The following is a 13829-nucleotide window of genomic DNA, read 5'->3' as shown; positions in this document are numbered from 1 at the left end:
TCTAGTCAGGCAGTGCTGAGGAAGTCCCTTGACTTCATGGATCCTTATAATCTACCTGATCCCTTTGAAACTCTTCATTCCACAAGTGTTAATGACCTTCTCCCTTTTAATTGGTGGTCTTGATGTTCCACCAATCAAGCTATCCTTTGTTCTACAATGCTGCTGTCTTAGCTGCTCCCGAAACTCCTGTCACAGCCCATCCCAGCCCTGAAGATTGTTTTTAACTCATTCCAATTAAGTTATATTTGTTTTTGCTTCAATCAAACTGAATAATACATCCTTAGGTCTCTAGAGTATTAATAAAACTTCTAGTTTAACTGGAGAAAAAGATGTTGTTTTATAGGTGATGATGCACCTCACACCACCTGCACCCTCCTTTGCAAAATTCTAGATCCACACATGGTGCTAACGGGCTGCACAGGGAGCCTAATCTTGCCCACCTCCAGTGGGTGCTGGGATATGAAAACTGGAAGGAAATGGGAGGTTCTTTTGTTAAAGACCAGGGGATCATCCAGCAGGTTTAAGACGTTATGCTTCAATGAGTAACTACAAATGCAACTGTGAGGGAGTTGGTGCCCCCATTTATGGCTCCTGGACTTCATTTCTCTAAGCGGTAGTTTCCTATGCATATTGGTGCACATTGGTGACATCTAGCATATCACCAATACCTGCTGTGGGTGAAATCAGACCCCCTAAAGTGCATGTCCTCTGTGGCTGGAGGTCCATGGAGAACAAAAAGGGCTACTCCCACTAAAAGCACAGGTGGCAAAGGCCTGAGAGATGAACCCTCCCCTTCCTTATCCTGCATGTGTGTGAGGTATACTGGGGCACTGTTGTGTCGGACTAGATTTGCAGGTACAGATTAACGGCAAGTCATGATGAGTCAAGTAATAAACCAGGTGATGATCAGAGTAGCCTCACAGCAGACTATTCTGATGGCCACCAGATGAACTGGGTAATCATGAGATCAGAGTATGTACCATGGCTGAGCAACAGCACTAACAAGACATGGGCAGGCAGTGGCAGCAGCTGCCCTTCCTCCACTCCAAGTTGGCAGTTGTGGCTGGTGACCCAGCCACCTGCTCATTACACTAGTGCATGAGATGACTAAAGAAGTTGGGCTGTGAACCTAACATCAGGAAAAAGGATTAAAAAATAAAACCAAGTAGCTGGTGGGGCTGGGGAGAGCCTGAGTTAAGTTTGCTTTGCATAAAAGGTTCATCAACATTCCTATATTGTTTGGAGGTGCCTCTGGGTTCAGCGACTCAGGGTTGGGGTTAGATAACCTGCTTCCTCTGCTCTCTGGCTGCTTGTAAGAAGCCAGCTGGAGTCCTAATGGAACCCACAGAAGAGTGCTGACCTTTGGGTGAATATTGAAGTATTTATTGCTTTCAAAATTCTTCTTTTCACTCTCAGCATAGTAAAGCAGAAAGCTCTCCTTGATGATGAAGAACCTGAGGAGAAAAGGAACAAAAAAATAAATAAATCCTAGTAATGCCCTCCTGTCTCAGAACATCCGATTCATCACAACTTCAGACAACCTTTACCTAATGAAAATCTCCCCTTGAGCCAAGAGGTTTTATTATTGCCACTCTGCAAATGGAAGAACACAGGTAGAGAGAAGCAAAGTGCTTAGTCAAGGTCATTCAAAGATTCAAATTAACCCCTGGAACCAGTGAAGGTTAATTTGAAGGCAACAGAGATTTCTAATAATATGTGCCAGAGGGGTGAAGTAGGCCCAGAGAATAAGTAACAGTTCAGATCCTGCTGCTGACAAATGCCTGGCAGCCTGTTCTGTGTTCTTGCCATAAAGGGCATTAAAGGATGGAAGCAATTTCCCCAAAATCCTGAGAGCAGAGATCCTATCCAAGCCTTTGGTGTTCATCCTCTGGAAATGGAAAAGAAACAACTTCTTCAGACATGCATTGCATTAACAATGTATTGTGTAAAGCTCAGTCAGCGTCCCAATGAATGCCATTGAATAGAAATACAAGATCAGAGCTCCTGTAAATTAAGCTTTGAAACTATAAGAATTCTTTGAGTGTTCCTCAAAATTATGAATAAAAAAAGAGGGGTTTTTTTTTGTTTTTTTTTACTTATTTAGACTTTCAAAATGCTGTTGAAAAATCTCACTTCTATTAAGAAAAGTAAACAGTTGTAGACTGAAAAGTAAAGTAGTGCATTGTGCATACTATAACCAAGGCACTGGGGAAATAAAAAGCAAAATTAAAAGGACAGTTTTCAACATGGCAAAAGGTTAACAGTAGGGGAACCCAAAATTTCATATGGGGGTGGGTGGGAAGATCAATGGAGTTACGGAAATGTATAAGTCAAGGATATATGGACCAGCTTTCTTTATGATATTTATTAATAACCTGCTGAAGTGGTGAAGTGACATGATTTATAAATGACACAAAATTATATAAATCAGTGAAATGTAGAAAAGAGTATGCATGATTTCCAAAGGGGCCTGCCAAAGCTAAAAGAGAAGACAATATGTTGGCAAATGAAATACACTGTGCAAAAACTGGAATTCACACCATTATGGAATCATTTAAATTACCCATATGGAAACTAACCTGAGTGAAGGAAAAAAAAGGCGTGGATATCACTGTGGACAGTGCAACAAAACCTTCTACTCAATTCACAGCAATAGCAGAATGTACTGTGTATTTCATGGAGTCTCTGAATCTTTGGGTTTTTTTAAAGATACGGAATGGTAGAAAAATTAAATTGTCTGTTCTTATTTACTAAGCCAAAGAAAAGTGCCCTTACTTACCCAAATCCTAGATGACTTTGAATTTAAGACTACCCCCAATAATTAGATGCTATGCATGGAAATTTTTTACATTATCTATACATTTTCCATGTATAGGCTCTAATTATCAGAAGGTGCCTTAAATTCATCAACCCACTGCTGCAGCATGGAAAGCAGCAGCAGCAGCAGCAAGGGAGAGAGCAGGCAGTTTGGGGGGCAGGTAGCCCCCTTGTCTCATGGCCCCCCACCAATTGTCCCCTTGCAGCCAGTCCCCCTGTTGCCTCTGCCTCCCCTACAGCCCCTGACCCAACCTTCAGCCCCTGCAGGCTCTGCTCCCCACTCCTGCTCCCCACAGCCTTTCTTGCTTGCCCCACCACAGCTTGCTGTCAGGCATGCCTCTGCCTCTCTTCCCTCCCTGGCATGGAACACACTGACGCTCTAGCTCGTGCCCAGCCATGCCGCAGCATCCCAGGCCAGATCTGCCACAGCTAGGCCAGGCAGGGGCCAGAGTTTCCATATGCTCTGTGCCCAGGAGAGAACGGAGCCACAGCTGGATCCACACCTGATAGTAAGTGATGGGGGGAGGAGGAGGAGGAGGAGGGGAGGGGAGCAAAGGAGCAGAGGCTTTTGGGGAGCAGGTAGGGGGCAGAGGCTATTGGGGGGAGGTGGGGGCAGAGGCTGCAGGAAGCTGTTGCAGCTCTGACTGGCTCTAAACCCAGTTTGGGATTGGAGTTAGACCTACAGAAGCCACCCCTCCCTGAACTCAAATCCAAGAAAAGAGATTTTCCTCTCTCATACTTAATATGGAAAAAAAACCCTGGTGTTAGATTTGAGTAAATCCAGGTAGATGCTAAATGACACTGAAATAGCAAACAGCTGTAAAACTAGTAAGAGGAAATGCAGTTCTACACAACATAAATGACTTTGGAGCCAGTCAGAGCTGCAACAGCTGCCTGCTCCCTGCAGCCTCTGCCCCCACCTCCCCACAATGGCCTCTGCCCCCTACCTGCTCCCCAAAAGCCTCTGTTCCCTTGCTCCCCTCCCCCCCCCCCATCTCTCCAAACCCAACATCACTCACTGCTTGAGACACTTCTATGAATGTGAGCATTCCCAGCTACATTACACGAGATGGAAAAAAAAACAGGGCTAGAAGCCCTCAGCTTTCAGGTCAAAGTGCCAAGATTGAGAGACCAGGAAGAAACTTGCCCTGTGGATAGTGGTCACTGTCAGAGACAGGATGTTAGACTGCATGGACCTTGGATCTGACACAGAAGGGCAGTTTCAATACCATCTCCCCAAAATGCAGACACCTCTCTTATGGAACTGAGCGCCTGTGTCACAATGCAAAGAAGCAGAACAACCCTTTGGCAGCAGATTAGGACACAAAGTTACAAGATTAATTTGCGGTAGATCAAGTATAATTATCCAGCTTGGAATGTGGCCAGGTCCTGCACTTTGATGAAGTATCACCAGGTCTGTGATGACAGCTGGTTGGGTCAGCAGCTCCATCTTTCATCTGAAAGTCTTGTGAACATAAAAACTGCTGGCAAAACTTCAGATTCCTGGAGTTGCCTTCCTCCCTGCCCAGTAGCTCATTTCAGTTTAGGTAAAATTCTGGGTAGAGCCAGAGGAAACCAATTTGCTGCCTCATCAGAAGCAGACCTCTTCATGCTTGGCTGGATGCTCTGCTTTCTGTTCCCTGAACAAGCAACTGCTTCTGCTCTCAATGCAGCAAAGTATCTAGAGAGATAAAAGCAGTGCAAACTCCCTGTTCACTTACCAGATGCAGTCAAATAAGGACTGGTTCACAGTAAGACTGATATTACAAATTATCCAAACAGAAACTATGGGCCTTGTTACACATTGCACTTTGATTGGTGTTAGTGTTACCTTGAGTTTGGAGCAGTTATACTTAAAAGGCTAAACACCTTTTCTGACTGTCCCCCATCTGCATAGCTGAGGCTTGCCACTAGAGGGCTGGTGAGCCAGGACAGGTTTCCATCCCTGCTCTAAGCAGCAATAAGAGAAAGATTTGGGGGGGGGGGCGGGAAATATGACGCTGGGTGGTAGAGAATTATTCGGAAGGGGGTGGGGAATGAAATGGGAGGTGGGTGGAAAGGAAATGAGACTGGGGAACAGTGGTGAAATGAAGGGAGTCAGCCACTGAAAGATAAAATAATAATTAAAAAAGAATTTAAAAAGAAATAAAGAAGTAAATTAAAGAAATCCTCGTATTTTAACAAATTGTTATTTGGGATTGGGCTGTGGGGGGTGCTGGTCATGCTTCCTGGGATGGCTGGGAGGTAGGTATGGTGAGGGAAGGTGTTTTTGGGGAAGCTCCTGCCCCTGCCCTGAGAAGGAAGTTCTAGCTCATGGGGACCCAATGTGACCCCCTACCTTGTTCCCCCATGCCCTCCTAGAACCTACTCCTGGAGCCATTCATACCCTGTGACTTGGCTAGCAGGCATGTACTCTGCAGGCTGTTCACACAGGGTTGCACCCGTGGCAGTGGGAAGGTCACAACTCTGGGGGCAGGAGGGGGAGATGGCTTGGTGCCAGAACTGCCTGCTGGGCAAATAGAGTTCAGGGGGTGGAAAGTTTGTCCACATAGAACAGGAGGGTGGGGGAAAGGACACTACATCCTGGGATGCTGGTGGACTGCAGCTTGGGCAAACTCATCTGTGAAGAGCAGCCATGCGTCAATAGGACATGAGCTGGGTAACACAGATCAGAGATAAACCTGTCTTGAGTGGCATAACTTTAACCCACTTAAAGTGTGTTTAAAAGTAGTTTCAGGTGTTAATGTATGGACAATCCAGGGGTTAAGAGCTCCAGGAGCTGCCTAAAATTAAGGTATAACACGGCCCTATTGCTTACCCTCTTCTTTCTGAGGTGCCTGAACCCCTCCCACCTTTTGCTAATTTTTTACTTTCCCCTAACAAGTAAAAGGATGCAGTGTCTACAGCAAGGGTCAATGCTGCTTTGTGCACTGACCAACAGAAGGCACTATCTGAGCAGGCAATTAATACACAGACTTACAAAGCCCAGCACAGTACCTTAGTGCTGACGTGCCCCGATTTCTACAGCTTGCTGTGTAGTTTTGCTGCTCCTTCTACTAAAACTCCAGTCCTTCCTCCTTGTTTGGAACAAAAGCATTTACACAGGCTACACTCAAATTAGAATGAGAAAAACCAACAGCTGCCATCATTAAGAGAGATTAAATTAAATTGTACAAGAAGGGAGGATCATCTAGAAAACAAAAAATCTTAGGTCAAAGCTCAGTGCCAGAGCTCTTCCCCCAGCAGAGGTCTAGGAAGCATATTGAAAAGTGCAGACAGATGTGCAGCTCACAGGCCTAACTCATGACCATTCACAGAAATCACCATGAGTTAGACTGATCCTCCCTATCCAGCAGACATTAGCTGTTGGTTCAGCTGGGTGGAGGATCAGATCCAATTTGAAACCCATCCAGGGAGACAGGCTGTGTTTCCCCCTGGCTCCACCACTCCTCCCTCCCAGCTCTGTTGCAGTCTCTGGATAGGAGGGGGAGAAGGCAGGGGAAAGAGGTAGTTCTGGGGTTCTCAGCCCCACAGGATAGGGGAATAGATTGGAGCTCCCCTAAGGTGGGGGAGGCTCCAATCTACCCCCCACCCACCACTCCAGCAGGTCTGAAAACCCCCCAGAAGGGACCTCCCTTCCCTCCCTCTCCCCTGCAGCTCAAGCCAGGCTGCTGTTGCAGCAGAGTAGACAGAAGTTAATGAAATCACTCCACTTAGGAGGGGCTTCATTTGAACTCTCCTACAATTAGGGTTAATTTGTCACATGATCAGAGGGCTCTGCAGCCTTGCTCTTCTGTTTGGGCATGGCTTTACAGCTATTTCAAGGGACCAGTCACACAACAGATGTCGTTTCTGTCTGCACCTTAAGTGGAGCATAGCTGTAAAACTGACTGCAAGCAAGGCACCTTCTAATGCAGCAGTGCCAGTGACTTTAGGAGGACACCTTAAAGTTCTTTTTAAATAGCTGAGGGAGAAAGCAGGCCAGCTGATGTCTTTGCCATATTGTGAATCAGCCTGGAGTTCAGTTCCAGGCAGATGCACCTGTACATACCTCTGGAAAACTGGGGGTTTAACACTGACTGAAGAAATTCTGGAAGGAAATGTTCAGAGCCCATTGAGGTTGAAGAGCCAGGAGATAGCCAAGATACCTATTTTTCTTTGTATTATGAATTCAATATGGATATTTTTGAGAAAGCAACAACCTGGTAGCCGTGTTTAGAGCTGTTTTTCACTGTACAAACAAGCTTTGAGTGACACTGCATTCAGTTGAGGAGAGCAGGAGCAACCAGCATTACTTCGCCTGAACAAACTCTAATGAGCTGTTTGGTGCTCAGAAATGCAGAGTGCAACTGACCCTTTTGTGGCTGTCATATACATCAGACATCCACTCTACTGACTGATCCTCAGGGCAGCCCTCCTGAGAGATGGCACAAGGCACTGAAGATGTTCTCCTCCTATAACTTCTCTAGAAAGCTCACACTTATCCTGGATCATGGGTATGCCCTTCCAAGTGTCTCCAAAACCCACATCTCTGTCCTGCTTGTCCATGACAGGATCAGTGAAAAGTTATAACATGAATGCACACAGGCAGTGTGAGAAGTAGCAGAATGCTCCAGGGGAAGTGGGGGCTGAGACATACCTCTATACCCTTTTTATTACCCTTTCCAGAAGATCCAAGTTTGTTTACCATGTCCAAGCCTATCTGTGTATGACCCCTCCTGATGCAGCAGTTGCATTTAAATTCCACCCCTCATGACAAGAGTTGGTAGTTTCCAGCACATATGCTAATGGAAAATGCATCTATATTTACTAGAGTACCTCCAGACCTACTGGCACCATTGGAATAATTCTACGTGATTAAATCTAAAGCACCTTGTAATAGTGCCCAAGCAAGACACCAGAAAGATCTAACAGAGGCTGACTGGCTGGTTTAATCATGAATCTCACTGTCTGATCCACTGTTCCCGAAGGATGCGGGTCTATGCTCAGTGTGTTCCATTCACCCGTTGCTTCTAGTCATTAACTATAGCAGGGGTGGGCAAAATGCGACCTGGGGGCCAGATGCGGCCCACCAGGCCATTCTATCCAGCCCGCGGGGCCCCTAAAAAAATTATAAAATTAATATTTATCTGCCCCTGGCTGCCTATCATGCAGCCCTCCATGGCTTGCCAAAACTCAGTAAGTGGCCCTCCACCCAAAATAATTGTCCACCCCTGAACTATAGGCTATGACTTCCGTAGGCTGGAGTCGTCTTTCCACTCACTTGTTTCCACAACATGCAGCACAATGACACTGGATCCCTGACTTGATTGAGTCTGTTACCACTTCAGTGAGAAATCAAATAATAATATTTGAAGTTAGCAGATCTTCCTTGGCAAGACTTGCAACTCTGACAACACAGCACTGCACAGATGTACGGAAACAGGAAAGTGAATCTGACCAGAAACACCAATGCAACAGTGAAAACACAAGTGACAAGCAGTGCAAATTAGGAAACAGCTATTCATTTGTCTTCACATTGAACAACCTTAGGTACTATTTCCAAGACAGGCAAGGACATTACATTATGAATAGGAGTGCTTGTTAATTTAACAGAGCCCCTTTAAACCCAAGTGCTACCGTTTAGTTTTAGTGGTTTGAATGGCTATGGCTCCTGATAATCCTTATGATTTAGATTTTTCTCTGAAAAAAAAAAAAATCCCATCTGAGCTCCCAGCAGGGTTATGCGTTTTATGGATTAATGAAATGTTAAAGTCCTGACTTCTACCAGATGGACAGAATCCAGGGGGATTTGGAATTATAAATAAATGAAATAGAATTGAATAATAGAAGAATGCATATGGATAAAAGTGAAGGGGGAAAAACGCATTTCAAACCTGGGTTATTGACATCCACCTTACTGAACTTTACAAACACATCTCATGGGCAAGGCCAGTAAAGTTGCTGCTTTAGACCTTTGACTTTCAGGACAAAGCCAGCACATCTCAGTGTAAACATAAGGGTTATGTCTATGCGCTCTCTGTGCTGAAACCAGGATCTCCACCTGGCCCATTTGTCACTGCTCCATATGCCAAAGCTACTGGTTAAGGCAACATAGAGCCCTATGGGAAGATCCCAGCCCTTTGTATCTAGCTCTAGCTACTCACAGACTAACAGCCCTGAAATCACGCAGGAATCAAAGTAGGGCTCAAAGGGATCCCTGACTTGACTGAGTCTGTTACCACTTCAGTGAGAAATCAAATAATAATATTTGAAGTTAGCAGATCTTCCTTGGCAAGACTTGCAACTCTGACAACACAGCACTGCACAGATGTACGGAAACAGGAAAGTGAATCTGACCAGAAACACCAATGCAACAGTGAAAACACAAGTGACAAGCAGTGCGAATTAGGAAACAGCTATTCATTTGTCTTCACATTGAACAACCTTGGGTACTATTTCCAAGACAGGCAAGGACATTTCATTATGAATGATCCAAATTACAGTATATGAACAAAGTTACAACATGATCTGTTGGAGACAGATAAAGAAGTCACGATACTTTGGGGAAGCTGAGGTTCCCTCATTTCATTTTTCCAGCAGTGATGGTTAATGAAATTGGTTACGTAATGTTTGCAATGTATTTTGAAGAGATAATGGGCCATGTTAAATCCTACCATTATCAAACTTTAAAATTGTCCCTGGTTCTTCAGTCTAGCAGGGTTTTTTGGCAACAGTACAGACCTAAATATACCAAGTCCTAGATGTCAGAACAGTGCAATTTTTACTCCCTAGAGATATCCCAGGAAAACTGGGACAATGGCAGCATTATAAGCAGGTCAGCTCTCAGGCTGCAGCACTTGTCACTTGTTCTGCTTCTAGGGATATTTACAGACTTCCCTTATCTGTTTTATATTCTGGAGAATTTGGGGTGGAGAAAGATAACTGGTATGGTACAGGATAGTATGGAATGGAGAAGTGGTGTGCAGAGCCAGTCAATGATGTACTAAGAGGAGGGGTTTAAGCTTAAATGAACATGCATCTTCAAATCCTTTCTTCAGAACAGCACTCTGAGGATATACCAATATCGCAGTGTCACCATGCCCCAAAATACTGCCCTGCTCCACACGTGCTATCTCCCACATCAGAAGCAAAACAGCCGTGTTTGTGTGGTGCTGCAGATGGGCTATTTATTTAGCACTGCCTCTCTCAGTTACAGTCTTTCTGTGCTAGTTAGCCCATCTCGAGCACCATGTGAATGTGAACACACTGCTTCCAGCTTGGAAGGCAGCATGTGCACAGCAGCACAGTGTGTTTAATCATAACCCTCCTTGCATGGTAAGTTTGCAATGTAGATCTACCCTAAAGTTAGTTCTTGCTGCAAGTCTGTTTACACACACACACACACACACACACACACACACACACACGTTTTTAAGTGTCACTTAAAAATCATACCATAAATTTTCTACTATTCTAGGGCATATGAGAGTCCTACAGGCTGACATCCTCTGTTTATCCACAGAGCTGGTACTGGAGCAGTAGCACCTTCTCCACAACACTCCAGCTCCAGCCTAACCCTTGACCTGGAAGGTCACTTGCAATGAGGAAAACAAAAGTCATGCTTGGGCTTAAAGATAGACTGACACCTGCCCATAGGAACTGGATTGAAACCCCCTCAAACATATCCCTACAAACAGTCCTAACATGGTAACATCTGCCGACACGACCAGGAGTTGTTAGGTAGTACACAGGTAGCTGACTGTCACATGTGTGGTCATTTCTGGGCACTTTTAATTACTGCGGCTCTCAGAGCTGTGAAAATTAAAGCGCCCCGCTCCCCACTGCCCTGTCTCCCAGAGCACGGTTATAAATGCCCAATGTCCCCATCTGAATCAGCATTTGTTCTCCTGTTGATGTCTCCCCTGCTAAATGTTGTGGCAAGTCTCATGCATTCCAGTCATGGCTTCATTTCCCTTGTTGTGTCCCTAACACTGTAGAAGGGACAGGCCTGAGTTGCTTGTTGGGCAATAACAGGAGGTGTAGGCAGCCTCAAAGTAGAGGGGATTTGCAAGCTCAAGGCAGCAGAAGACATCTTTCCAAAGTTGGCCCATACTCCAGCAGTCTCCTAGCTTGGCTTCTACTGGTCCAAAGTACTTTCAAAATCCAAACACTGTCATTTCTGTAAATGTCATGTGTAAGCATTGTGCCAGCCATGTCACCAGCAGTATGAAGAGTAACAGATGGGGAAGTGGAAGGGGGAGGGGAGGGACGGGCTGCACTGCCCTCACCTTCTCCCACTGCCAGCTGCTCCTATGCTGGACTGTGGCTATACCCTACACCATGGCCCAGCTGCCACTCCTCTCAGACCACAGCTCTACCCCAGAGAGGACATGGGGTGGCAAGCAGTGTTGCCTGTTCCCATCTCACCCCTCTGACAGGTCACCATCAATGATCTGGATTCAGGAATCAGATGTGAACTGGCCAAATTTGCAGATTATACCAAATTATGGGGGAAGGTGGTCACATCACAGGACAGGCTGGGAATACAGACCAACTTGGACACGCTCTCAAGGTGGGCCAACCAAAACCTGATGGCCTTCAAATGTAGAGAAGTGTAAGCTGCTGCACCTCAGTAGGAAGAACCTTCAACATACTTACAGGCTCGGCAGCTCACTAGCACCATGACCGAAAGGGACTTGGGGGTCTTGATTGACCACAAGATGAATATGAGCCACCAATGCAATGCTGTGGCTGGCAAAGCAAACCGAACTCTGGCATGCACCCACTGATGCATCTCAAGCAAAACCAAGGAAGTCATCCTCCCAACTTACTCAGCCCTGGTGAGACTGCTGCTGGAGTACTGCGTCTAGTATTGGGCCCCCCACTTCAGGAGGAATGTGGAGAAGCTTGAGAGAGTCCAGAGGAGAGCCACTCATATGATCCGAGGCCTGGAGGGCTAAAGAAGGCTGATGGACTTCGGACTCTTCAGTCTGGAAAAGGGAAGGCTCAGGGGGGACTTGGTGGTATTCTACAATTATATAAGAGGAGTACATCAGGACCTGAGAGAACAGCTGTTCACCAGAGCTCCCCAAGGGATAGCAAGGCCCAATGGCCATAAACTCCAGGAAGGCCAATTTAGACTAGACATAAGAAAAAAGGTTTTTTATGGTGCAAGTGTCCAGGGTCTGGAACAAACTTCCCCCAGAGGTGGTGCAAGCACCTACTCTGGACTCTTTAAAAAAATTTTTGGATGCATTTCTTGCTGGGGTCACTTAGGGAAAATCATCAAGGAGCACATCTGTGGGGGGCCAGCAGGGGAGATCATGCTCAGGGGCAACCAGCATGGGTTCACCAAAGGCAGGTCCAACCTAACCTAATTGCCTTTTATGACCAAGTAACTAAATCCTTGGATGATGGTGTCGCTGTGGACGTAGTCTTTCTAGACTTTAAGAAGGCCTTTGACACTGTCTCTCACCCCATTCTCATTAATAAATTAAGCGACTGTGGCATTGATGCCTACACACTTGGAGGGGTAAAAAACTGGCTGATGGGGAGCACCCAGAGAGTAGTGGTGGACGGGCCATACTCAACCTGGCGAGATGTGAGCAGTGGGGTACCCCAGAGCTCAGTCCTCGGGCCCACACTGTTTAACATCTTCATCAGCGACTTGGACGAGGGGGTTGAAAGCACATTGTCCAAGTTTGCTGATGACACTAAGATGTGGGGCGAGGTGGACACACTTGAAGGGAGAGAGAGGCTGCAACTAGATTTAGACAGACTACAAAAGTGCGCAGACAAGAATAGGATGGGGTTCAACATAGATGAATGCAGGGTGCTGCACCTTGGGAGAAGGAATCCACAGCATACATATAGGCTGGGGAGTTCCCCTCTTGAAAGCACAGAGGCGGAAAGGGATCTTGGAGTCATTATTGACTCCAAGATGAACATGAGCCGCCAATGCCAGACCGCAGCCAGCAAGGCCAGCCGTACCTTGTCATGCATCCAAAGATGCATCTCAAGCCGGTCCAGAGAGGTGATACTCCCCCTCTATGTGACTTTGGTCAGGCCGCAGTTGGAGTACTGCGTCCAGTACCGGGCGCTGTACTTCAAGAGGGATGTGGCCAGCCTGGAGAGAGTTCAGAGGAGGGCCACCTGCTTGGTGAGGGCAGCAGCACAGGCCCTATGAGGAGAGACTGAGGGACCTGAACCTGTTCAGCCTCAGCAAGAGGAGACTGAGGGGGGACCTGGTGGCTGCCTACAAACTCATCAGGGGAGATCAACAGCAAACAGGCAGAGCCCTTTTCTCCCCAGCGCCACCTGGGGTGACGAGGAACAATGGTAAGAAGTTGATGGAGAATAGGTTTAGGTTAGAGATCAGGAGGCAATATTTTACCGTTAGGGTGGCCAGAATCTGGAAGCAACTTCCCAGGGAAGTGGTCCTCGCCCCTACCTTGGGCTAATTCAAGAGAAGGTTGGATGATCACCTGTCTGGGGTCTTGTGAACCCAGCATTCATTCCTGCCTGTGGCAGGGGGTCAGGCTAGATGATCTGTTCAGGTCCCTCCTGACCCTAGCTACTATGAAACTATGATCCCAGCTGACTTGCTACCTATGGTAGGGGGACTGGACCCGATGATCTCATTAGGTCCCTTCCAGCCCCTAATGTCTATGAAATCTATGAAATCATTGCACCCCTCCACCATAGACTTGCCTCCAGGGAACTGCAAAAGCTGCTCTCCATGTTGCCTGGCTACCACATGCATGTGTGCACATACACATAGCACTCCCTGCCTGATCACCTTCCTCCCGTTCCCCCCACCCCCAAGCAGCCCCTTGCAGGCCGGAACTGTGCCAGCTTGCAAGAGGAAACCCACAGTTTACCATCTTTTTCTTTTTTAAAGGAAAATCCAGCTTTAAAGTTTGTTGATCCATGTTTTAAATTTTTGTTCATGACTCTTTCATATATTCTTGCGACCCACTTTTGTGTTGTGACCCACAGGTTGAGAAACACTCATTTCGTCCAGTGCCCTG

General features: G+C 46.4%; 1 protein-coding gene across 1 annotated transcript in view; it reads right to left on the bottom strand.

Moving 5' to 3' along the window:
• Positions 1-13829, bottom strand: part of PLEKHD1 (pleckstrin homology and coiled-coil domain containing D1) — a 50283-nt gene that overhangs the window by 29583 nt on the left and 6871 nt on the right. The window contains exon 2 of the mRNA XM_019477218.2: positions 1361-1454. Within this exon, the coding sequence (XP_019332763.1) occupies positions 1361-1454 (94 nt within the window). The remainder of the gene's footprint in view (positions 1-1360; positions 1455-13829) is intronic.

Source organism: Alligator mississippiensis, chromosome 2, assembly GCF_030867095.1.
Source record: "Alligator mississippiensis isolate rAllMis1 chromosome 2, rAllMis1, whole genome shotgun sequence".
In the NCBI taxonomy this organism is placed as follows: Eukaryota; Metazoa; Chordata; order Crocodylia; family Alligatoridae; genus Alligator; species Alligator mississippiensis.
Note: the sequence above shows the minus strand (reverse complement) of the source record. Positions and strands in the feature narration are given on the sequence as shown.